At 39.7% G+C, this 24965-nt stretch overlaps 3 protein-coding genes across 4 annotated transcripts; 1 reads left to right on the forward strand and 2 right to left on the reverse strand.

Annotated features, from left to right (window-relative positions):
• Positions 1 to 2071: 2071 nt before the first annotated feature.
• On the reverse strand, positions 2072 to 12212 carry cd164 (CD164 molecule, sialomucin). 2 transcript variants are annotated; one of them, XM_078274003.1, is made up of 6 exons: positions 11940 to 12208; positions 11218 to 11289; positions 5012 to 5077; positions 4570 to 4668; positions 3085 to 3165; positions 2072 to 2971 (listed from the first exon to the last, which is right to left on the reverse strand). In XM_078274003.1, exons 1-6 carry the CDS (start codon positions 12007 to 12009, stop codon positions 2799 to 2801), a joined length of 561 nt encoding a protein of 186 aa, XP_078130129.1. In that variant the 5' UTR covers positions 12010 to 12208; the 3' UTR covers positions 2072 to 2798. The 2 variants fall into 2 exon arrangements, with proteins under 2 accessions (XP_078130129.1, XP_078130130.1); XM_078274004.1 differs by lacking the exon at positions 4570 to 4668 and having other exon boundaries at positions 11940 to 12212.
• A 790-nt stretch (positions 12213 to 13002) lies between these two features.
• ppil6 (peptidylprolyl isomerase (cyclophilin)-like 6) lies at positions 13003 to 16262 on the reverse strand. The gene is made up of 8 exons (XM_078274902.1): positions 16114 to 16262; positions 15909 to 16004; positions 14643 to 14831; positions 14298 to 14360; positions 13963 to 14110; positions 13502 to 13561; positions 13253 to 13388; positions 13003 to 13158 (listed from the first exon to the last, which is right to left on the reverse strand). Exons 1-8 carry the CDS (start codon positions 16189 to 16191, stop codon positions 13047 to 13049), a joined length of 882 nt encoding a protein of 293 aa, XP_078131028.1. The 5' UTR covers positions 16192 to 16262; the 3' UTR covers positions 13003 to 13046.
• Positions 16263 to 16347: 85 nt separating this feature from the next.
• On the forward strand, positions 16348 to 24962 carry gen1 (GEN1 Holliday junction 5' flap endonuclease). The gene is made up of 13 exons (XM_078275215.1): positions 16348 to 16842; positions 16933 to 17131; positions 17230 to 17406; positions 18533 to 18643; positions 18729 to 18802; positions 18950 to 19035; positions 19246 to 19396; positions 19959 to 19995; positions 20089 to 20169; positions 20250 to 20380; positions 20485 to 20546; positions 21417 to 21566; positions 22651 to 24962. Exons 1-13 carry the CDS (start codon positions 16682 to 16684, stop codon positions 23970 to 23972), a joined length of 2742 nt encoding a protein of 913 aa, XP_078131341.1. The 5' UTR covers positions 16348 to 16681; the 3' UTR covers positions 23973 to 24962.
• Positions 24963 to 24965: the final 3 nt, after the last annotated feature.

The following is a 24965-nucleotide window of genomic DNA, read 5'->3' on the forward strand; positions in this document are numbered from 1 at the left end:
GTCTGAAAGTGCTGAGTCACATTGAAATTGAATAGGTGTGGCATATCGTTGCATAAACTACAACTATATATGGATTAACTGAATAAGGCACTTTTCCTTAAGAGGTGCACGGACTGAGTTAGTAACTTGTAGGAGAAGCTGCAGAGAGGCAACACAATGGACATCTATTGGTATCAACACCACGATATCAACACGGGATGCTGTGTTCTTAAGGAATGCAGCTACCATGTCGAAAGCAGAAAGCACTCTGACTGGATTCAGTGGTTACACAGCATGCCACTCAACAGCTGTGAATAAAACTCAAATATTTCTCAAAATTTAGGCGAAGGGTCTCCACATGCAGAGAATGCACAAATTAATGCAGCTAAGGCAAAACTCTGGAGCCTTCTCGCCATAGTTGGGTCTTTGGGCTGTAGCCTAATGCCACCAGGTGACTAGGTTAAAAGGCGTGTTAATGGTAAGCAGCAGGAAACCTGTAATCCTAAATTATGAAAGCCAAAGCAGTAAGAAGAAAAAACCTCTGCACTCATGAATTTCTTACTGTTCGTGGTCATAAAAACAAGATTATTCATCCATTATCTAGTAAATATTCAAGACTGAGTATTTATACAAGCATCGGATTGTTTTTTTGGCTAAACCATGAAAACATTTACAAAGACAAAGTTACAAAACAAAGCTTGTCAATGCAATGCTCAATTACCATGCCAAAATGAGGACTTTGGCTCAATGCACACAGTTTCAAGGCATTCTTTCAACTAGCATATGGGCTAATTACAAATAATCAAGTGGTTTTTAAGTATCTAAATCCTTAAGAGCATATGCAATGGGAGGAAAAATCACAACTCCAAGCATCCAGCATGCAATAAGAAAAAAAAAGGCATTTAACAAAACATCCTTGACACCGAACAAGCCGCTACGAGCAAAATCTACTGATAAACACTCCTTCATTTAGCCTTTCCTCAAGTCAAAACCTAGAAGATGAAGAAAAACAGGATATGGCTATGTACAGGAAGGACAAAATGGAAAAAGAAATAACCTCACACAGTTAGCAGCAAGCTAATTAGAGAACTTCACGTGAGCTCTAGCACAGCCGCTTCGTTGTTGCAGTTCCGCACTTCATTCACAATCCTCTCATTTACACTTCAGTCAGAAATCAGAGGAGCAATGCTCATTTGACCAAACCAGCACTCAAACAGTCCTAACATTTTTAACTCAAAGCACTCTCCCCAATACTCAGTTTTTAAATTAAGCCCAATATTTTTGCCATTTCTTTAAAGTTACATTCCCTGATTTATAGCACCTAACAGTGGTCCAAAATTTCCTGCCAGCTCATTGTTGTTTTTATAATTCAACACAATTTACAACTGAGTTCTGAAACATAAATAGTGAGGGTGGGAGGAAATTTAGGGGTAATATTGGGCGCTGCAAAAGGGACAGCCCCTTTAAATTATTCATTTAGACAAAGTTACCAGTGAGAAGACCTCTACTTATAGGGAAAACTTCAATCTTGACTGATCAAGGCCCTCGAGTGACAACTATCTACTGTATTTTTCACAATAAAAGGCTATTCAGTCCAGCTGGGATACTACGGTTCTCACCAATATCAGCACAGCGATACCGTTTCTTTCTTACAAACAAACTAATGATAACACTTGGGCCTCAACTAGGAAGAAAAAACTTGTCCTCTTCCGTTTCACCATTCTCTCTTTAAGTCAAACTGGACATTAAAGGCACTTCACTGCTATCACTGTCCACATCAAGAAAGTGCATGTCATTTTCTTTTCTACCCCCCCCCAATTCTCTATATTATACACTATTAAAACAATTGAATTATTAATATTTTTGAAATATTCTACAATCTTTAATTTTGACCCACAGGCCTTTTTTTGACTTCCTCAGATAAATGGGTGGCAAATGGCCAGCTGATCAAATGAACTTGATACTGTATTTATTGCATTTAGCTGCTCTACTAGGAGTTGATTCTTTACAACTAGTATTGATTGAAGGATTTCCCCAGTAAAGTCAACAGCAGAAATCGCATCGCACTGCCAAGGGAGATACCAAAAATGGCTTCTTTTCCCCAAGTCTGACATCAGATGATTGGGCGTTGCTTTTATTCTCTCGTAAGTAACCCCACCACTTTTACATCATCTATGAACACATATACATGGTACAGCTGCATGGGGGAAGAGGGAACCTGCCCACGATTGAACAGGCTAAAAGCAATACTGAATCATCACGTTTAAGAATAGCTGTGAACTCAAACAGTGTTTCCAAATCAAATCAATGATGTAAATGCTACCAGTTTGCAGCTGTACTACTCCCAAGCATAAACAGGAAAGCTACTCTGTTTACATGACTAATTCTTAAACTCTCATGTGGTGTATTTAATTGAGCAAGCCACGAGGAGAGGGGCTGTAAATAACACGTTCCACCTCAATTCGCAGCGGTTTTCGCAAAATGACTAATGGCATGATGGAGGTGGGAGTAGCTTCCAGATGATTTAATACATATGCTCAAGGCTTAAAATGCCATATTACAGGAGATCTGTTTAGTTGTTCTAGTGGAATCATCATGCACAACAGGCCTGCGTGTGTGCCTGCCTAATACAGACTTCAACAGCAGAGCTAATGCAGGTCTAAACCACAAGTGGCACAAACATCAAAGATCTAGAAAACCTGCTTGAAAACAGTGTTTGAGTCTGTCGTGATGAGTGTGTGCCAAGTGGGGAGTCCTCTCTGGAAGGTTCTAGTTGGTGGGGATAGGTTGAGTGATGTGGATCAAAACGTTTGGCTGCTTCAAAGGGTGTGGTAGTTGCGGTCCTTGGACTTGCAGAACTTGTAGAGGAAGAAGATCACAGCCTGCAGGCCCAGGACCAGCACTATTCCACCAATGAAGCTTGCAGCGTCAAAGGTGTTCTTGTGAGGGGCAGGAGAAGGGGAAGTTGGTGTGGTACTTGTGCTGTTTCCAACTGTGACAAAAGACAGAGTAAAAGGAAAATGGAGATACATTATTCTTGTTTATGTACATGACAGGGCAGATTAAAAATGTTCTTGCTCCATCACAATGTCAGGTTGACAGTACCTGAAGTAGAGGATGGCGCTGTAGGGATGGAGCTGTTTCCACTGTGAGTGGGGGCAGGGGTGGGAATAATGGTTGAATTGTCTGTAGTAGGGTCACAGTAGGAACACATCCATTAGCCTTTACACTGGTTAACTTGTTTAAAGTTGTAATCCCTATGTAATCCCCATGTTGTGTTCACACCGGCTGCACAAATTTGTTTCATGTCGCATTTTTATTTAGGTTTTATTGCTTGAGTTCAAATATTTTAACTCACGCGGATATGAGAATGACCAAAATGTTGCGTGTTCACGTAGCGCCATTTGCATCATTTGCTTCGCCCACCTCAAATTGGACTGTGTGAACACACTTTCAAGAGATCATCTCTGGTTGATTTGCAGACACCTGCGGTTAATCATGGCATCAGTATGCATGGTTTAATACTAAAGCAAACACTCCTTGAGCAGATACTTTGTCAGGAATACAGATGCCGGTGTATCAGTTTACAGTACAGCCAAAGAAACATGTTTCAATAAAGAAGTCAGTCAATAATAATTGTGACCACTATCTGATTTCATGCTGCACACAGGCGGCTAAGCACAGCAGGGGACAGTAAAGTTGGTTGTCTTGCTTGCTGAGGAGTTGGAGGTGTGCAGCCTGTTGCCTGTAACTCTTCATCTAACAGCTCACTGTGGCTGCTCCCTCTTGTTTCATTAGTCCCTTGCCAAAAGAAAAAAAATATCCACCTACTTTACAATAAAAGCCTCCCTGTGTTTGAAGTCTTTTAATGTGAAGCAGCAGCAGTAGAAAGTGTTGGGTTTGCATTAACAGTAAAATTACATGCTGCATTGTTTCCTGTGAATCCCTCGCAGACTCTGCTACTAACAATGAAAACTATATGGAGAGGTAATTACTAGGGTTGGGCAACGAGAACCGATTCCTACATGGAATCGGTTCAAAAATTACGATTCCAGTAGAATCGTTTTTTTATTGGAATCATTTAGAGGATTTGGTTTCAAATCCGATCATTGCTTCCTAATTTAACATGCGCAAGGTTTGGTTTCCGAAGCGGCCAAACGCTTCTTGTGTTGCAGCCATGGAGCGCAGTAAGTGGCGCTCCAGTGTGGCTTTATTTTACATTGAAAAAGCCCGGTAAAACTGCAAACTACCATTGACTCAAAATAAAACTTTCCTCTTATTTGTGAAAATAGGCATGTGACTCGTTTCAACTCCACCCCTCAAAGAATCGGAATCGAAAGGAAGAATCGGAATTGGAATCAGAATCGTTAAAATCCAAACGATGCCCAACCCTAGTAATTACTGAATGGCTCCTGCTGAAAAAAAACGCAAACAATAAATACTGTAGTATCAAAAACAGGGTTTGATATCATGAAATTCTTAAAGATTACAACTTTAAGAGATCCCAAAACTATTAACAAGACCACTTCAAACCGTATATGCTGGACAACACAGACTAAGCAGTAGCAGAGGTTTTTCAGGACTGGTTACCTGGGGTGGGCTGAGGGCTGCTGTCGTTAGTGGAGGTGCTGGTGATAACAGGGGTAGGGGAGGCTGTAGCGGGAAGGGGTGGAACTGTGGGTCCAACAGCTGGACAGGGAACGAACATCAAGACAGGGTGAAAGGGGGAAAGCAGAAGAGATACAATGCCAACAACAATGGCCAGAAAGACCACAACTCATCCTATCTCTTGGGCAGGTGAGATTGATGTTTTACACCTAGCCAAGTCTTTTGGACACAAACAAAGGTGACAGAGACAAAGTGCTGAGACTGATACCTCAGTTAGAGCATAGCTAAACCCAAACAGAATCTGCAGATTATTTCATGTTTTTCTTTGTATACAAATATGGAGTCTAATGGCCTAAAAGAACATATCAATATAAAATGTTAATTTCCAGCGTGATATTTAGAACTACTAGGCTGTTTGACTTACCTGGGCAGCTAGCATTGGTGCAGGTCTCGTTTTCTGCCAGAGAGTAGTTGCGACAGCCAAAAGTTGCTGAAAGAGACAGAAGCATCATGAATTAAATGCCTGGTTTGTGCTTTATATGAATGAAGTTTCACCAAGCAATCAGAGTAGATTTTAGTGTGTTATGTTGGCAAGAGCAAAAAGCACTTCAATCCTGAGCATGTTATTTTGAGGTGAGAATGGCAATAATTATTTCTCTCTCACTGAAGTCTCATAGCAGCCTCATTATCCTGCTCACAAAGAAGAAGAATCACCAATGTTACTGCGGGTTTCCAGAACATAATGGCCTACAGTCTCTCAAGTTTTTATTCATAGAGCACACTCAGCTGAATCTGATTATCTGTCTCACACATGATCTGCAGTGGGGAAATTCTCTTATCTCGTCTTTTACACAGCAAGATCAGAGCATTTGCTCACAAAGGCCCACATCCTGCTGTCCCCATCATACCACTTGCTTATTTCACGTTGGGTATGTCTAAAATGCATTCGCATGTATGTTCAGTATGCATTTGTTTTTCATTTTTACCACACCAGCAGTCTATCTGGCAATACAAGATCAGGACTCAATGAATCATTTATTTATAACTAAAATAGTCACCAGTAAGAAAAAAGAAAAGTAACTTTAAGGGCGTTTTCACACATACCTCATTTGGTCCGGACTTTCTGACTTTTCAGTTTGATCTGAACCAAAATTACAGGTGTGAAACCTCCCAAAGACCACGGTCCGGATCAAAAGACCACATTTTGGTCCAATAAAAAGAGGTGGTCTCGGTCCGGACCAAACTGAACCATGGTCCGGTTCGTTTATAGTGTGAAAGTATTTTTTGGATGGGTCGGACTTTCAGACCAAATACAAGAAGCTCTGGCAGGCTCTCCTTGTGTTACAAGACCGGGGAAGCTCCTTTAAGGAATAGCTCGGTGCTTAGCCTGTACGTGAGAGAGTGTGTGACGGTGAATGCGCTCAGAGCAGACAGCTGTCGGCTATCGGAGCAGAGAATACATCAGCAGTTTATTTGTTAAGTGGTAGTAAATGTACAGTGTAGGTTTCCGTTTGTCTCTGAATAAATGCTCCAGAAAGAAAGTTCCCGTGGCTCGCTTCTCAACATCACAACAAAACAAAAAGAGGCGCGGCAGTAGGGGAGAGCAGCAGTCAGCTGAAAAAACTCCGACACAGAGAGAGGATACGAGAGGACAGGGAAGCCCGTCTACAAACCAATCAATTTTAAGTATCTGGAGACACAGCTCACGTATGTGATGACGGCAGGACGTAGTTTTGTCACATATAGATCTTTAGTGCGCTTGCTTAACTGCAGTGTGAAACCAAAACTTACCTGATCAAATGTATACAATGTAACAAAAACATGAACCTTGGTTCAGACTTTCAGGTGTGAAAACGCCCTAAATCAGTATTCAGATCACATACTTAAGTAAAAGTAGCAATACAACAATGTAAAAATACTCCATTACAAGTAAAAGCATGCATTACCAGCAAAATATACTTAAAGCGTCAAAAGTAAAAGTATTTAATATGCAACAGAAGAGCCCATGTCAGATTTATATTACTATAGGAATCTAATTAAATATGTTGTTGGTGAAATGTTTATCTGCCAAGTAACTAATGAATAAAAATGTCAAATAAATGTATTTTCTGTCTGTAATATAGTATAGTAGAAGTATAAAGTACCAGAAATTCATGAATTACAAGTACTTTATAACTGTTTTTGCGTACACAATTTAAGTACATTTTTTTTTTTAAAGATTTTTTTGGGGCATTTCAGGCCTTTTATTTGGATAGGACAGCTTAGAGTTGGAAGGGGAGAGAGAAGGAGAATGACATGCAGCAAAGGTTGGAGTCGAACCCGCGGCCGCTGCGTCAAGAAGTAAACCTCTATATATGGGCGCCCGCCCTACCAGGTGAGCTAACCAGGTGCCCAACTTAAGTAAATTTACTTAATTTCATTCCACCACTGTTTAAGACTGACGACATTTGTATTCTATTTTTGTATGTTTGCTGACTCATGGTTTGATCATCTAGGTGTATTCGCTTATATTGGAAAATCAGATTACTAATTAACCAGGACAGAAAGGGACTTTGCACCTTTAAGTCTTGCCTGTCCAAAATACTTTACAAGAAGTCAAAATAGAGATGTAGCATTGATTTAGTGATTTACCTAATGAACTAAATTTTACTAATTTACTGACATGATTAACTAAAGCAAGATCAAATTCCATAAATTAAACAACCAACACAGACTATCAATTTATGCTAGTTTCCTTTAATGGTACAACTCGGCCGGTGTCACAGTGAGGAAACCATGAGTCACGACAGATGACACCTTGTGACTAGAGATTCTTTTCACACCCAGTTCTACTGTGTGGTCTTCACTTTACTGCTACTGTACAAGCTAAACACGTCAGAAACTATTTTGAGAAATTATTTTTTTCAAGCAAAACGCCCCAAAAGATGCTGGTTCTAGCTTCTCAATGTTATGAGTAGATGCTTTTCTTTGTCTTACATGATAGTAAATTAAATATGTTTTGGGCTGTTTCGAATTGTTTTTAGTCACCTTGTGTTGGCTGTGTGAAATTGGAATGGGTATTTTCACTGTTGTTCACATGTTATAAACTAAAAACCATCATTTAAAAACCTTACTTATGGGCACCTGGGTAGCTCACCTGGTAGAGCAGGCGCCCACATATAGAGGTTTACTCCTCGACGCAGTGGCCATCAGTTTGATTCCGACCTGCGGCCCTTTGCTGCATGTCATTCCCCATCTCTCTCCCCTTTCATGTCTTCAGCTTAAAAAAAAAACGTACTTATTCCATGAATTACTAGCTGCTAAACAATGCTTTGATTTTTAGGATCCAACCTGCTGGACATGGATACAGTAACAGTGTACAATTATCCAGCATGGCCATACTTTGCCTTCACTTGTCTCAGTCCTCTCTGAAATGCCATTTTAAAACTAATCGTCTCAAGTGATACAGAAGTGGAAAACATTTCCCATAAAGGTTTAATAATGGTAAAATATAGTGATGGGGGAGGCCATTCAAAAGGCCTTTAACCTCGTCTTTGTGTTGATATAAAAACAAATGCTCTTGAATTTGTTTATATGAGCATATGGGGGCATTATCGCCCTGGAATACAGGAACATCGTAAAAGGGAACTGTGTCTACTCAATGTTTTACACCTGGTGCTGTAAAATGCCTTTCTACACCTTCCTAGCTTGTAATACCATAATCCACAGCAACCAAACCTAATGACTCCCAACAGATGGCTGCCCATAAATTACAGATACAGCAACAGCTTTAACAGTAAGGCTGCAGCCATTGTTGAAAGCATCTTTTGGCTTTCTCCAAATAGGGTCAAAAATGACTCAGCAGCCTTTCTTACATACTCCACAGCTCACAGGGCTACATTTTGTATCAGGTTATGCATCCCTGTACACTGGCCTTTGAGACAAGCAACTACCAAATGGCCTTCCTGTCGTAATTATTAGTTTGTGCGTCGATCTCGTGAAGATAATAGCAGGGCCGGTATGTGTGCGCGCGTGGGAAGTGTGTGGTAAAGCGAGTAAGAGAGTGACAGCAATTAGCTTCAGAGCGAATACTGACTTTAGAGTCATAGTGGGAGAAACAAAGTGTCTCCCCTGTGCTTTCTGACCACGAAAATCTGTATCCCGGGATACTGTGTGGACTAGCCACCCTAGGAGGGTCTGGCAAAGCGAGACTATGTTACAACTGACCAGGAAAGAAAGTGAAATCTAAAATCTAAAATAAGCTTTAAGTTTTAAACTGAAAGAGTGAAACGTTTTAAAGCTTGAATCTTAAATGTCTCACTGCACTTTGGTCACAGATCAAGTAATTTCATGTTGGCTGCATTATTTTTCACACTCTTTGTGTGATCCGACACTGCGATCTATTTATGTCGAAGCATGTGGAAGGAATTTGATTTTTGTTCACTCTCCATTATGTCTGAGGGCTGTTATCTCGCAGGCAGCTGTGAAAGGTAGGACTGACTCTCACCCTTTTTCAAGATGGTGACATCCTCATCACCACGAGGTACATCCCCAGCTTGCTCAAGCTAGAGTTGTGAATGAAAGCCTCACATCTTACCACAGAAAACTCTTGGCTAGAAGCACTCAACAAGCTTTGCCACAGACTACGACCTGTACTACTACCGAGCTTGCGTGTACACGTGTAAAGTTTTTAAGGGTTTAAACACTGGGCTGCAGGGAAATGTAGCTCTGACGCCAAAGGCTTGTTTACACAAATTCCCTTAACCAAAGATAAATCTAGCAATGACAATGTGGTAGGTTTTAGCCTGCTGCAGTAGTGTGGTTATGCTGTGCTTCACCAAAGCCATCTTGACTGGCCAGAGCTGACTTTCTGTTTTTTTTGCTGAGTTCATATGAAATGCATAATCCATTTTTGGGATTTATCTATAAAGATTTTACTTGGTGGGTGTGTGTGTGTGTGTTCAGCACTGTTGAGCCTGCTTGTATCCTGTGTCTCAATATAAGGAACAGAGCTCGATACATTTGTGTTTCTTTGTGTCTGTGGGTGGTGGGTTTGTTATTTCCTCATGTGTATGTAGTAATACAACAAGCCTAACTAGCCTGTCTCCCTTGGCTCTGAAAAGACGTACATAACTGTCATCTCACCTGTCCTGTTTAACCACTTAAGGAATCATTAAGAAATGTATCATTAGGAGGACCATTTAACAGAGACAAAGCAGAAAGAGGGTGTGGATCACCAAATCTCTACACACTCTTTTCTGGAGAGAATCAAAGCTCCTCTTTGGCAAAGTTGTTAAACAGGTTAACTCCCATGAGACCTAAAATACCTTGTGTGCTTGTCCTACTTACATTAACTGTTGTAGGAGCTAGGCTTAATGGTTTTGCATATACTAGACCAACTAGTAATACAGTTGAGATACAGAAGAGTTATATTCCATTCTTTGAGCCTAATGACAACTGAAATGTACGACGAGATCATGGTACACCCTGTCCTGAAGGCATAAATTATGAGAACAAAAAGGCACATGAAACTGATCTTTTATCCTCTCCTTCCTTCTGTTCCCCAGCGTGAGGATATTGCAGATTTCCTGCCACACATCCCCTCGCTTCCTCTCCTGTTCATCTTCTTCACAATCACTAGAGACCTGCGTGTGTCTGTCTGATTACACACACTGAACTCCCGCCAACATTGGAGTACGGCCCTCGAGAGCGATGTGGTCAATAATAACAAATACTCAAGAGGATTTTTTTTTTTTCACCTACAAGTTTCAGGTTTTGGCCAGAGGTCTACTGTAGCATTTACCTTACAATAAACTTAGCCAGAATTGTGCTTTCAAGCCAGTAAGCACAAGGGTTTATCACATAATCTTATTCATATTTTAAAATACTTTTGACACTTTACCGATAAAACCTGTAACCTCATTTCCTGACACTGATAACAACAAGTTCCTCTCCTACTTAAACCACAAACCGTATAGGGCCCACATAGCGAGCGGAAAGCCGTTGGTTGACTCAGGAAACAATCTCTCATGCAGTTTTGTTATGGCAGCTCATTTTTACTGAATGATGCTTATTTCTAAAATGCAACCAGTGGACTTCCTAATTAGGTTGAGAAATACCACTGCAGCATTTTTTTCCGCATCCTCCACTCTATAGTGCAGAAGTCAGAGAGAGTTCTCATACTCGGAGCCCTCATGTTTAGACAGACATTACCATTAACATAATGAAATTACAGGATGGCAAAAAAGAGATGTAGTCAAAGGGCAGCAAAATCACAATCAGAACAAAAGTGAGAATGAAATGTCCAAAAGACAATGTCCTCTCAATCCTCTATGATGAATTTATTGTGGTAAAAAATAGTGAGTCTATGCAATCACCAAGATAGAGCAATGTGCCAGTAATTGACTCCCAAACCAGCCTATCCAGATCCACAGCCTTTCCTGGTGTTGCCAGATGATTACGATACAGCTCGGGCTTTAGGGAAATTGGGATGACATCATCTAAAAGTCAGCATCCACTGCCATACATTCTCTCCATACCATAGGAATCATGTGTCCAATCAGTTCAGCTATCTGGACAATTTAGGACACACAAAGACCAACCTGTGCCTCTGGATCCACAACCTGCCACACATTTAGGACAGATACTCACATTCTGTGCAGTTAACCCACAGGCAGCCGCTAGTGGCTTCACATGAAGCACACGACAGAGAGGAACAATCATCTGTAAAGAAGTCATAAATCAGATTTAGTTGTGGTAGTTTTTAAGAAAGGTAAGGTCCTGCAAGTTATAGAAAATTAAACGGGTCTAACTTACAATTACAATGTCAAATATTTTAGTACAACCAAAGCAGGGTATTACAATGTTATGAATTGTATTACAATGTATTGAATTGTAAAATGTGACACAGCAAGGCAAAATGTAAGCAGTTACATAACAAGCTGATCTGGTTCCTGATTAACTGGATCTGACAATTAGAATTACACAAGGCTCCATGATTCAGCCTTTTGCCCTCTGATAATTGACATTATGAGAGGTATATTGCAGCTACACCATTTAAATTTAATTTGCAGGTCACATATCTTTCCAGCAGGCTAAAGCGTTAGCTGGTCCTGACAACTTCAGCGTGGAAATAAAACTGACAAGTTGCCAAAAGGATATTTTGTACATACATATTTTGTAAATAAAAAAAGGGATGAGTGACAACTATCAAACTAAGAAGCTATGCGTCTAATGGACGCTGTATTGACCAAAAATGGAGGCAGAGAAGTAGATTACAATCAGTTTACTGGTAGATGTCTTCACCGAGCTAAGGAGGGACAAGGCTGGTTGTAGCTAGCCGCTAGCTCAGCAGTGAGAGGTCGCAAACTTACCTGAGTCTGTTGCGGCTGATGCGCCAATCAGAGCCAGAACTACAGTGAAAAACACCACCTTCAAGTACATGACTGCTGCCAACTTATTGCTCTTTCTGGTCCGACAGGGAAAACGTATCTGCTGAGAAACGTCGAGAATGACACTTCAGAGATTTCACAGCTTCCTCGCCGTTTTGCGTCTGGTCGCTGCTATGCTGCTGTTGCTGCTCGCTAACTCGCTACTTCCTACTAGACAGGTCATGTGGCACTTTTTACTGGGAGGAGAAGTGTACGTGAACTGTTACCACGTCAAAGGCAAGAAGGAGAGGCGTTTCTTCATATTATCATTAAACAAACTGCGAGGTGTCGCTTCTGTTTGGCTGAGGGAGATGTCGCTAAAAAATACACTTGACGCGTCACGTCACTTGACGTGACGCAAAACATTGAATATTATTACGCTAAAAATAACTTCTCACAGTCACCTCCGTGGCATTGTTGACTCAATATAGGGCTCTGGGGCACAAATGAACCATGGCCCCCTGACACCTACTGCCCACCACCCAAAGTGGACTTTTAGGGAACATTTTTAGGGGATACAATTTGCACAGTATCAAGTGAAATAATGTCAGGAGTGTCCTATGTTAGCCTGCTTAGCACTCCCGAATAGTTTTCCCAATTGGTTTAGCCTACATAGAATAAATAGCAATTCAATCTGATATCCTATCTCTAGAGCCCCTTTGCCACTGGACAACAAAACACTAACATCTAGCTTTTGTCTGCAGTGGAAAGGTTACAATCTGTAAAATCTCTGCAAAAAACAAAACAAACTCTGCAGTATCACAGGTATTTAACAAAAATACCTGTGATTTTGAAGATTGATCCATTGACTTTAATGTAAAATAATTGATATTTCAATGTTTTTTGTAGCTGAACGTAAGCAGAAGTTAGAGGCGACCAAAGAAAGTTGAAGAATTAAGAATTGGATAACAATACTGTGAATGATGCTGAATCAGCATTCACACAAAAATATATTTTGAAGAAAAGCAAATGTAAATTGTATGTTACATGTATTCCAGGTTTATTTGATTACATGAAAAACATTGGGAAAAAATAATTTAAACACTAAGCTTAAAACTTAAACACTCCACAATCCTTAACTTTACATTCATACTTGGGTCTTTCATTGCAAGTCAGAGCTCCTTCTAATCTCTTGAGGACGTCGACACCCTCAACCACACGGCTAGAATGGAAAAAAAGACATTAGGCTTGAGCAAAACTGTATAAGAGATCTAAGATTATGCAGAATTGGGAAATTAAATAGGTGTGCTACAAACCCAAAGGCAACATAGGTCCTGTCCATCCAGGGTGTGGGCTGCAGGGTGATGTAGAACTGGGATCCATTGCTGTGGGGACCCTTATTGGCCATTCCTAGAGTGCCCCGTCTAATGTGGGACACGGCAAAGCTCTCATCTAAAAGGAGAAAGGACAGACAGTACAATTAAATCTACAAATATACATGCATGCACAGTGGGTTCTCATTGTAATACTGTAGATGTCTTGCACTGTTTATATGTTTTTTTTACCTTCAAAAGTTGGTCCATAGATGGACTCCCCTCCATCACCTCTCCTCTCTGGAGAAATATCTGCAAAATTGATTGATATAGCTACTGTTAAACTAGACTACAGTGTTACTGTAAAAAACTAATTCACTTCCTCAATCTGTGTTTTTATAATCTAAACAAGAGTTGGGCTGTAATAAGTAATGCAGATAGGAAGTTAGAGGAGCTCAATGCATATTCACTTACTTTAAATAGAGTCAGATAAGTTGTAACTAGTTTCAAATTCCAGCACTGATAATGTATTGATATATTCCCATTTCTACAAGTGCAATGTATACATCCCAGATGTATATCAAATGAACTGCACTGATGCTAAAGTTGGATGGGAGATTATGTAATTCTACTCTAATTGTATGTAATTTGTATGTGAAAACCAAGTAAATATTATCAACATTGCTACAGGTCTTGTGTGGACCATACTGTACCTCCTCCTTGCACCCAGCCATTGGGCACCACACGATGAAACACAGAGCCCTTGTAGGATAGTGGGAAGCCGCTCTGTGACGGACCACGTTCTCCTGTGCACAGAGCCTCAAAGTTCTCTGATGTCTTTGGACAAACATCTGAGAACAGCTGAGGGGAGGGAGGACAATGTGGATTTTAACATGGAGCTACTCTGTAATGGCCATCTAGTTTCTTATATCAGCAATTTTAACAATATCTATCTAAAATTTGACTATGAAGATTAAGCTTACATGGAGTTGAGATAACACAGGTGGTATCTGCAAGCAATGTGAAACTACATGGATTTGTGCCTCACCTCAAACAATAACCTCCCTACTGCCTCTCCTGCTATCTCAATATCCATGAAGACAAACTGATGCTATAATGAAAGGACACAGATATGTATTCTTTTAATTCAGATTTTTCATGGTCAAACAAATATAATAAATATTTCATAAAATACATTTTTACAGAGCAATATTCATCTAGAAAAGCCACTGATGATGACTGTAAGTATGACTGGTAGTTTGAAAAGCTTCCTATCATGTACAGATGTCAATGACCTGCTTCCTGATACACACCACAAACTTACATACTTTCCATCTACATTTTTTTTTTTATACCTATATTTGTTATTTATGTGACTGTGGTGTTGACTTGCCCCAGTGTTCCGCAGGTGTTTGGTGTAGTAGTCCTCAGTGAGAGCCATATAGAAAGCCTGCGGCCGAGTGAAAGAGAAACTCCACTTATTCTTAGCCCAGCTGGCGAGATCCTTCTCATTCCCAAGGAGAATGCCGTTCAGAAAGCACATCAGGCTGCTGGAGTACTGCCACGCTTCACCACGCAGCTCCTTTAATCACGTGTTGAACAACAGATGTGTTGTGATTGAGCCTTTCAGAATAACCATAACGTCAAACTACAGCAGTGTAGGTGTGTTTAGCTGTATCGTAGAGCATCGCAAACCTCAGCAACTGCTGCAGCTCATACAATCTAGAGCATTGGTGAAAAGGAACAAGAATATTTCCTCAAGGACTGTACAATTGTGATGTGCTTGTACTTTCCAATATTGTACTGTATTTCAGAGGCAAGCATTGTTTGTCACTCTTTACTCCACTGTGTTCATATGCAAGCTTTACTGAGAAGTTACTTTGCAGATCAAGATAATACATACAAGAGCTATGATCATTTATAAAATGCAATGCCCAGCAGTATACAATTTAGTTAAAATGAGCTGCAATTCAACCAGTTACAGTATTTTAATGTCTACACAGTCATGCACCACTAATAATAATATAATGTATTAATAATAATAATATAACAACAACAACAACAACAACAACCCAGTAGTAGTAATATAACACTGACATTGGCCATAATTCTGCCTAATGAGTACATTTTGTACTTGATACTTCAAGTAGGCTTTATTTTACTTCTAATACTACTTTTACTTAAAGCCTCTACACCTCCATGGTACACACAGGTGTTTTTTTATTTGGTCTGATTAGGCCTGTCTGTTTGATTGACATCTGTGTCACTTCCCTAATAGTGTTGTTGACCTAAGTTGTTAGGTTGGGACAACACAACTTACATCTTTATAATTCTTATAAGTAACGTTACATAATGAGTGGTGGTACCGTGTGTTTCCCAGCATAGGTCAGAACTTTAACCTGAGCAGTGGTCAAATTTGTAGGCAAATTGTTGTGAAGGCCTTTAAATCTGACTGCCTGAGTTGTACTTCTAATGGGGGTATTTTGTTTTTACTTACATTGCTACTTTCACTTAAGTAAAATATCTGAATACTTCTTCCACCACTGATGTAGCTCAGCACTCCTAACAACTCTCTATCCCTGAATGGACAGCAGTTTTGCTCTTTATGAATAATTTGCTTGAGAGTTGGACTTCAAACATATATAATCAGACGACTTACCATTTTCTTGTGGCACAGATATGTGTGCCAGTCACATTCGAGTAGTGGTTGAATTTTTGGATCCAGAAATGCGTCAGGAAACTTCTGTTTTAATCCCTGTTGTGCATAACGTTAGTCAAACGATGCAAGTATTGTTAACGTTCAGCTGAAAACATATGAATTAATTATGCTACATAAAACTGCAAACAAACGTTAAGAAATTAACCTCGGCAATACTTTTGGCAACATGGAAATTACAGTCTTTAATTAAACCGACAATTTCTATGTGTATTTTTGAGTCCATGGTTGAAAATAAAAACGTGAAGAAAAAAACAGTCGTCAGTCTGTAAACACGAGCCTCGTCTCCATAGCAACAAGCGTTTAGCGCATAGACTGTTACAGTCTATGGTTTAGAGGCGCTTTAATATGACGTTTGTGGTAAAAAAAAAAAAATCAGGCGTCGATCGATTTTGTGAGACTGTTCCCTTTCTTTCCACCTTGTTTTTTAATAATCATGTTAACTGAAACCATAAGTGCTATATTTACTACATAGAAAACCTAGTGATTACGTATATTCAATCAAAACGTCGAATTTACTTTCTTTTTCCACGTCGTGACGACTAATACAGCAACAAGGCAGCGTAGTACGGAGATGTTCAACGAATTGGGACACAGCCCAACGGCGCCACTATTTGAAAACTCCGCGTCGTTGTCCTGTTTAGTGTTGTTTATGTTTCACGTTTTCTACAAACTTCCTTTTTGTCAAATCAGTTTAAACGCATTTTGGGGACGTTATGGGTGTTCACGATTTGTGGTCCATCGTCGAGCCGGTTTGTGAGTCGGTGCCGCTGTACAGTTTGAGCGGAAAGACGCTGGCAGTGGACCTGAGTTTATGGGTGTGCGAGGCCCAGCATGTCCAAGCAATGATGGGGAGAGTTACCAAGCCCCACCTGAGGTATGTGTCACGTATTGTTCTTTAATTAATTCCTCATAATGTCAGCTTCGATTCTAATATTTAAAGCCTTATTGTATCTTTTGTGTCCAGGAATTTATTTTTTAGAGTGTCATCCCTCACGCTTATGGGGGTAAAGCTTGTCTTTGTAATGGAAGGAGAAGCCCCTCAACTTAAAGCAGAAACCATGAGCAAGAGGACGGAAACGAGATATGGAGGATTCAAAAAGGCTTCTGTCCCGAAGTCTACAACAAACACCAGCAGAGGGCGCTTTAAAGCTGTACTTAGAGAGGTTGGTTGGTCCTCCACTCTCCTGCATCTCTAATCATAGTCCGTCATAATAAATCCATTTTGTATTAAAGCACTCTTGTCCTTCTCTTACCTCTGTAGTGTGCAGACATGTTGGACTCTCTGGGTGTGCCCTGGGTGACAGCTGCCGGGGAGGCTGAGGCTATGTGTGCCTACCTGGACTCACAGGGCCTGGTAGATGGCTGCATCACTAATGATGGAGACGCCTTCTTGTATGGTGCCCGGACTGTCTACAGGAACTTCAATATGAACAGTAAAGTATGTTTGTCAAAGTGCATTTCAATCATTCACAGTTGACAACATTTTGAGAAAGTTGAACTCAAATCACTGGACTGGGGTTTGATAGAATGTGCTTCACTGTTCATTCGAAAGGCTTCTTCATTTCAAACTGTTCTGGGGATTAGTACTTCATTTATGCCTGGGATCAAAACTCGAATGAATGATTTAGACTAAACTTTCTCCAGACCACCAAAGTAACACTTGGGCACCTGTCAGAGCTGTGATTTTATTTTTTCAGGATTGTGTTTAAATACAAGTTCCCTGTTTGTTTTCACAAGTAAATACAATATTCCAGGGTTTTCCCTACTATTATAAGGCTCCCAGCCGTTTTGGGCACCACCTTGACCCGCATGAATGTAAAGTCAATGTCAGCATCACAACTAACTAAATGGCTTTTCTTAGATCAAATGATTTGTAGTATTATCTGCTCTAGCTTTTCCAACGTTTTATACAGAGATACAGTAATAATAATGGTAAAAAATGATGTGAAATTGCATTTATTTATTGAAAAACATCACATTTTCTTGAGGGAGGACCCCCCCCCACCATGCCAAATACGTGTACCTTAGTCTTCCACAAACCTAGCGAAAAAACACTTAATGTTTTTGCTCCTAATAGCATCACTAAAACTCAAATAAGCAATAGGGGTTATATACAGTATACTGTTTTACTTTAAATACTTCACTTATTTTAAGGAGAACACTTGTAACAATTTTAGTTTAGCCTGGCTATAGTTTTAGACTAATTCATTTCATTATAGATTAAACTCATTAATCATTCATCATTAGTAGTAATTAATGCAGTTCAATTTTGATCATCAGTGTTTTAATATAGTATTTATCAAGTAAAAATACAAACCGTTTGCTAATCAGCAAACAGGAAATGTGAGTAGAAGGTTGCTTTCTCATCCTTTTGGCTGTTGTCAAAACCAAAGAGGAAACTTTAAGGCACATGTTATGATTACTTTTAACATTTAACATGTATTTAGTCAATTACATAATAAAAAAACCATACATTCAATTCTGTCTATTATTCTACCGATGCCTTGATTGTAAAAAAAAAATCATCAAATCTGTATAATGTTGTTTCTCACTTTTCCCTCCAGGACCCTCAGGTGGACTGTTACAGGACCTCCAGGGTACAAACAGAGTTACATCTCTCCAGAGAGAATCTAGTTGGTCTGGCCATCCTCCTTGGCTGTGATTATATTCCTAAGGTATGGAGGGCAGTTGACATTTTTATCCTCAAAATCACTAACATGAATGACTTATGTTAACTGTACATTGTAATATTTCCATAAGGGCATACCAGGTGTTGGTAAAGAGCAAGCACTAAGGCTTATCCAGATGCTGAAGGGACAAACACTTTTGCAGAGGTATGAAACTCTCTCTCTGTGGATTATGTTCTTGGCTTTTTAATTGCAGATAAACAGTATTTTTCTTTCTGTATACTTCTTCCTCGCATAAAGAGCGTATATAGTGTTTGTGTTTTTGCACTTGTGACCTTTCTCTGGTCACCTCAGGTTCATCCAGTGGAAGGAGGAGAATGCAGATGTGTCTAAGGGAGTTATAAAGAAGGTTTCTCACTGCAACGTATGTCGACATCCTGGTGAGTGGTACCCTGCTTTGAACTTTGACCCGTGATCCTGAGAGGACATGGCTGATTTAAAGCCATTAAGTCATTTAGTCAGTTTTATAGTAATGTTAAAACATACACGTATGCTTTACACCCAAAAGTGTTTTAGATTTTAAAGTTGTTTGTCTTGACTTCTCCTGTTTTATCAAATATTGATTCTGATTCCTCTCCTTCCTTTTTCAGGCTCAGCAAAGGCACATGAACGTGGCGGCTGTGTGCTTTGCAACAGTAAACATTTCTGTCAACCCCGGGACTTTGACTACCAGTGTCCCTGTGACTGGCACCGCTATGAACAGACCCACCAGGCCTTGTCTTTTGAGGCAAATATCAGAAAGTGCGTGACTTTCTGTAAAATAATGAACAAAACAAAATGTAGTAAATGCTAGGCCTGCACAATTCGGGGAAAATATGAATCACGTTTTTTATTTTTATTTTTTTTTATTTAATTTTAATTTAATAACGGTTTAATAACTATTTATCGTGCAGGCCTAGTAAATGCAGAAGATGAAAAAGTGAAATGGCAAGCAGGAAAATAAAGGCAACATATTAAAAAGGAGATCAAGACTAGTTGATACTATACTTTTATCAATGATCATCCTCACTGTCTGAGGAGGTGAAATAGCTGATAATGCTACTTAAGCACTGGAGTTATTAATTGATTAGATAATTATAGATTTTGCTACTTTTTTATTTATTAATCAAAATGGCATACAGTTTAAATGGTTGTAGCTACTCAAATGTGAATATTTTCTGTTTGTATGATAGTAAACCTGATATCTTTCGGTTTTCGACTATTGGTCGGACAAAACGAGAGTTAAAGACATTCACATGGGCTTTGGAACTCGTAATGGCTGTAATGATTTTAAAGGATGGTTTGCTTTTCATTTACTTTTTAGGAAAACACTGGCAAGTCAACAGTTCCCCTTTACAGAGGTACATCTCTTTTCATCGGTTTTGTTTTTTAGTAAGTGGTATAATAATCTACAGTATCTGTTTGGGTTTTTATACTTAAATTGTATTTTGCAGATCATTCGTGAGTTCCTGATTTCCAAGGATAATCCAGTGTCCCATTTCAAGAGGAGACAGCCAAATATGCTGTTGATGCAGGTAATGGGTTTATTTTAATTACTTGTTCAGTTAATTATCTCTTTAAATTCATTTCATGTAAAAATGTGTTTTTTTTCCAGAAATTTGCCTATAACAAGATGGAATGGCCAAAGCACTACACCAGTGAAAAGGTTTTAGTCTTGATGACCTACGCAGAGTTGATGAACAGAAAATATGGAAGAGAAATGTCCTCCCAAATCAAGCCCCTTAGGTAGTCCTAAAAAAAAGTCTCTTTAGTGGCATTGTTGTTATAAATAATAATAAATAATTTCAGTACATGCATAATGAATAACACTTTTTTTTTTCTTACAAAAGAATATTGAAACCAAGGGTGAGGAATGCTGTTGCTTGCTTTGAGATCATCTGGAGAACACCAGGTCAGTGTAAATCTCATGAACATTTCTTGCAGCCTTCTTTTTCTCATGTTAGAAGTTCAGAGGGGGGGGGGGGGAAGCGATATTTAAGAAAACATCCTCTGTGTTGAATGAAGGGACTCCTGCATTAAGTAGAGGTTGGGGTGCGGGGTGCTCGTCACCGGGTTGTCTGTTGGTGACTTGCTGTGAGGTGGGTTCAGAGGTGACAGATCAGTCACAACAGCCACCAGGCGCTAAAACTGGCTTCCTCCCCAAGCTGGGAAATCTGTCATATCAAAGTCCACGTCACTAACAAGCCCGCCTGAAACTCTCAATCAACTAATCCAGAATGTGGTTTCTCCTATGTAATTTATATTTGTTACACATCAAAATGATTACATAATGAATTTAAAATGGTATATACCATAGAGATGACTTAATATTCTAAAGTAACAATACCTGAAACCACTGATTATAAATGTATAGTTATAAAATGGAAACATATTGTCTCTTGCACTTTAATGAGTGTTACTGTGAACTGCAGTCCCCTGGTTAAATATCCCTGATCATCCTTTCTTGGGTCCAAACATGCAGATATTCCTGAATTGGGTGGAAATTGAGGTTTATTTGTGATACATGTAGATTTGCAAAAGCTCATTTTATCTCACTACACTCATATGTACACCTGTATGTATTCCAAAATCAATAATCAAGAATAACAAAGAAAAGTTATTTGCAGCCCTAATGAAACGTGGTGCACCACAAGTCGCAATTCTCGTCTCTGGTTTAACCTTTTTCTTTTCTTCAGTAAAGAACCACATTTTTAAGATATAAGGTAAACGAGAAACTTATCAAGACCAATTTGGATCTGACCTTAATGTTTTTTTTCGGCAGAACATTACGTGTTTCCTGAGGATCGGCCTGCAGAGGATCAACATGAGGTGAGGACGGTGGAGGAAGAGTCTCTCTTCCGTGTGGCCTACCCAGAGGTGGTGGAGAGCTACCTGAGAGACAAAGCTCTGGCCGAAGAGAAAAAGACTAAGAGTAAGACAATAATATTCACTTAAATAAATACATATTGGTACATTTAAGTACCATATAATGTTTTTTTCTGTGAAGAGTTTTGTCAAATAAACCAGTTAATATAGCTACATTTTTCACAACAAAAATGGGAGCCCCAGACTTGACAAGCTCACAGTCAGTGTGAATATTACACAGATGAGCAGTTCAAAAACTACATAAAAATGAATGGCACAATATTAATAATACATTCTATTAGCAGGAGCCTTATCTCAAACCTTTCAAAAATCAAACGGCACCTAAAACAACTGGGGGGGGGGGAATTCACAGCAATTGCAATAACAGAGACTTGGCTCACAGTAGAACATCATGATTTGGTTAAGATTGAGAGATATGAACTGTTTTTTTTTTTGTTTTTTTTTATAGGGCTCAACCAAAGGGTGGGGGAGTTATATATTGAGAAAAGATATTGTGAAATGGTAAATAAAATGTATTTTGTTTTGGATACAATCATGGAATGCATCACAGTACAAATTGAAAGGGAGAAATAGAAAAAAAAATGTATTTCTTCCTACTCCTTTTCGAACATGGGAATCCTTATTTGAATCATTTACAATAATGTTGGAAGATTGTGCTGAAATGTACATTTTCTTATTTATGTGTTATTTTTTTTCATTTATTGACATTTTCAAAATAAACTAAACTGGAAAATAAAAGCTTCCCACACTGTTCTGACAACGCTGTCCTGATCAAAGGCACCTGGAACTTTGACTTGTTTTTCAAGGCCGTCTATTGCAGCAGCTCTGACACCTGAAAATGTAGAGTTTGGCAGCTCGACTGGTTCACACCAAAGGCTTTGATGCAGCCAAGAGGTGTCTGTCTCACAGGCTTCGCTGTCACTTTATGCAAGTTGTACTTTGCTCCCCCCTGGTCATAACTGCTTTAGAGCTTCACTTCCTTATGTGTAGGGAAACTAGCTACTGAGATTGAATTAGCTTTACAGTCAATAGATACCAGAGTGAATATGTTGCCATCATGTAGCCATTAACTCATGAAATCCTTGTTTGAGGTTTTGAACACTGACATCCGCTCTCAATCTTCTTTACAGAGAAAAAGCCAAAGAGTAAAAAGGACAAGCCATCTGATGGCTCCGATGGTATTTCTGACCTCTTGGCTCAGATGACCCTTCAGAGTGCCTCTAACACTCAACCAAAAACGCTGCTCGCTACCATTTCAAACTCCGATGAACCAGAAGTGGTGGTTTTGGACACTCCAGTGAACCATAAACAGCATCGAAAGTCAAAGAAAGACCACAGCAGTCTGGGCGATTGCCCCAATACTCCTCTGTCTCATGCAGAATCAGAGACTGCTGCTTCACCGTCTGTCTCTGCTGTTATCAATGCTCTACACCTGAGTGATATTGACTGGGATGCTTTGTCCTTCACATCCTCTCCGACTCCACAATCGGCTACAAACCACACCACTGAGCCACCCGAGCAGAGCAAAATCACAGACACTGATGTCAGAGAAAGGGAGGGCGTAAACACAAAGCAGAAAACCTCAGGTGACGTCAAAGAAGCTGACTCCATACCTATTCCACTGTTATGCTACACAGAGTGTCCTCTAAGGGACAGGCTGCTCATGAGGAACACAGCTAAAGCTATGAACCAGAAAGAGATCAACAACGGCATGGTCTCAAAACAACTAAACTATGAGTTGACCTCTTTCAAACACATTTCTTCTCATAACTCAAAACCAAGTGGACACGTCCCCAGTAAAGGTAGCAGTGGCAGTAAATGGTCAGGAATGGAATCTGCTGTTAACAAAAAAGAACCACTCACTGAGAAAAGGCCGTGTGCAACAAATAAGGCAGAAGCTGCAGCTCAAAGTAAGACAAAGGACAAATGTAATGAAAAGCCTCCTCAGAAATACAAATTTGTCCGAAAAGCCATTTCGTCATCGGCTGTCCCACCACAGAGATGCCACTCTGACCCAGGTCAAAGTGACAAGGACAGGAACGGGCCGCCGACCACCAAGAAGAAGAGCGTGTGTATGAGCATGTGTTCATCCAGCGAGGAAAGTGATGCAGAGAACCAGCAGTCTGGACCTCAAAGAAGAACTAAGATCAAGCCTGTGAACAATATCAAGGCCAACTTCCTTTCAGACTTCCCCCTGAAACCAAAAACATCCAAACCAACAGCGAAAACGGCTCTGACCGTTCATTTATTACGACCAATTTCTCAGAGCTACAGTGCAGACATCGAGATAAACGGCATACGTGTATTAACTAAAAGCAAATGCCAGGATGTCTCACCAGCTCATGTGGAGACTCCAGCATCACCTGTCGTGTTAGATAGTGATGATTCAGTTATTTGTAGTGAGAGTCCATTGCCACTGGCAGAGAGACTGAGACTGAAGTTCCTGAAGTGAGCAGCAAGATTATAGGATGATGGGCAAGAACATGTAAGCTATTTCATTTTGAATATGAAAATTTATTCTTGACATTTAGAAATGGAGGTTGACCACAAAAAAAAATCTTCTCTCAAGGTCCACACGCAGCAACAGTTAGTCGATCTGTCAATTGAAGGAAAATGAATCAGCAACTCTTGATAATCCAATAATCCTTTAATTTTTCAAGCAAATAAGTTAAACTTTCTATGGTTATAGCTTATTTTGCTGCTTTTCCTTGTCTTAACATTATTATTGCTTGAATATTTTTGGGTTTGGGACTGTTGACCAAGACATTTGATGATATTTAATGAAATTATGAAGAATTATCAATAAAATAATGTAAAACACAGCCTGTTACTGTGATCCTAAATAGAATGGTTTCTGTAAAACGGTGGAAAAGTTTAAACACTTTACACAAACAAGTTTAAACACAGTATTACAGTATTGCAGTATACACAAGTATGACATGCTGACTATTAGTGAGATGTGGTTTGAAAGCTCCAGAAAAAGCTACTGATTGGACCTTGAGTCAAACCTTTTTTTCACATTTCTTTTTGCAATATATGTTGTCAGATTGAAAAGCTTGACTGATTCATGGCAATGAACAAAATGTGAAATTGATTAAATACATATTTTTGTAATTGTTTTGTTGCACCAAAGTTCGCCTGTTCCTCTGATTCTGAAAGGAACAGTTTATGTAAATCAGAGGAAAAGGTTGTGGATTAGCAGTTTTCTCGATGTAATACCATTTAACAGCACCACATGTGCTTATTTTCTCCCACTGCTGTTTGACAAGCTACATGTCACTTCACATAGAAGGCACTGCCGCTGAGGGGGACACAGAGGACGCTGAGCCATTGGTTTTACAACCTGCCAGTGTTGGTCCCCTTGATCATGAGTGAGGCCTTACACACCTTTTCAGACATGAAAGGTCTGGCAGGAGCTTGGTGACAGCTGCATCCTCTGCCCAAA

Source organism: Sander vitreus, chromosome 18 (genome assembly GCF_031162955.1).
Source record: "Sander vitreus isolate 19-12246 chromosome 18, sanVit1, whole genome shotgun sequence".
NCBI classification, from domain to species: Eukaryota; Metazoa; Chordata; class Actinopteri; order Perciformes; family Percidae; genus Sander; species Sander vitreus.

What these genes read in the sequence shown, in the direction of transcription:
- ppil6 (XM_078274902.1), bottom strand. Translation starts at nt 16,191, where the DNA reads ATGGACTCAAAAATACACATAGAAATTGTCGGTTTAATTAAAGACTGT. An exon ending in CTATGGACCAACTTTTGAAG is followed by an intron (nt 13,389 to 13,501) that starts GTAAAAAAAACA and finishes TTCTCCTTTTAG; the next exon opens with ATGAGAGCTTTGCCGTGTCC. An exon ending in AGGACCTATGTTGCCTTTGG is followed by an intron (nt 13,159 to 13,252) that starts GTTTGTAGCACA and finishes TTTCCATTCTAG; the next exon opens with CCGTGTGGTTGAGGGTGTCG.
- cd164 (XM_078274003.1), bottom strand. Translation starts at nt 12,009, where the DNA reads ATGTACTTGAAGGTGGTGTTTTTCACTGTAGTTCTGGCTCTGATTGGC. An exon ending in ATCAGCCGCAACAGACTCAG is followed by an intron (nt 11,290 to 11,939) that starts GTAAGTTTGCGA and finishes ACTTCTTTACAG; the next exon opens with ATGATTGTTCCTCTCTGTCG. An exon ending in CACCAATGCTAGCTGCCCAG is followed by an intron (nt 4,669 to 5,011) that starts GTAAGTCAAACA and finishes TTCCCTGTCCAG; the next exon opens with CTGTTGGACCCACAGTTCCA.
- gen1 (XM_078275215.1), top strand. Translation starts at nt 16,682, where the DNA reads ATGGGTGTTCACGATTTGTGGTCCATCGTCGAGCCGGTTTGTGAGTCG. An exon ending in GTTACCAAGCCCCACCTGAG is followed by an intron (nt 16,843 to 16,932) that starts GTATGTGTCACG and finishes TTTTGTGTCCAG; the next exon opens with GAATTTATTTTTTAGAGTGT. An exon ending in GGACAAACACTTTTGCAGAG is followed by an intron (nt 18,803 to 18,949) that starts GTATGAAACTCT and finishes TGGTCACCTCAG; the next exon opens with GTTCATCCAGTGGAAGGAGG.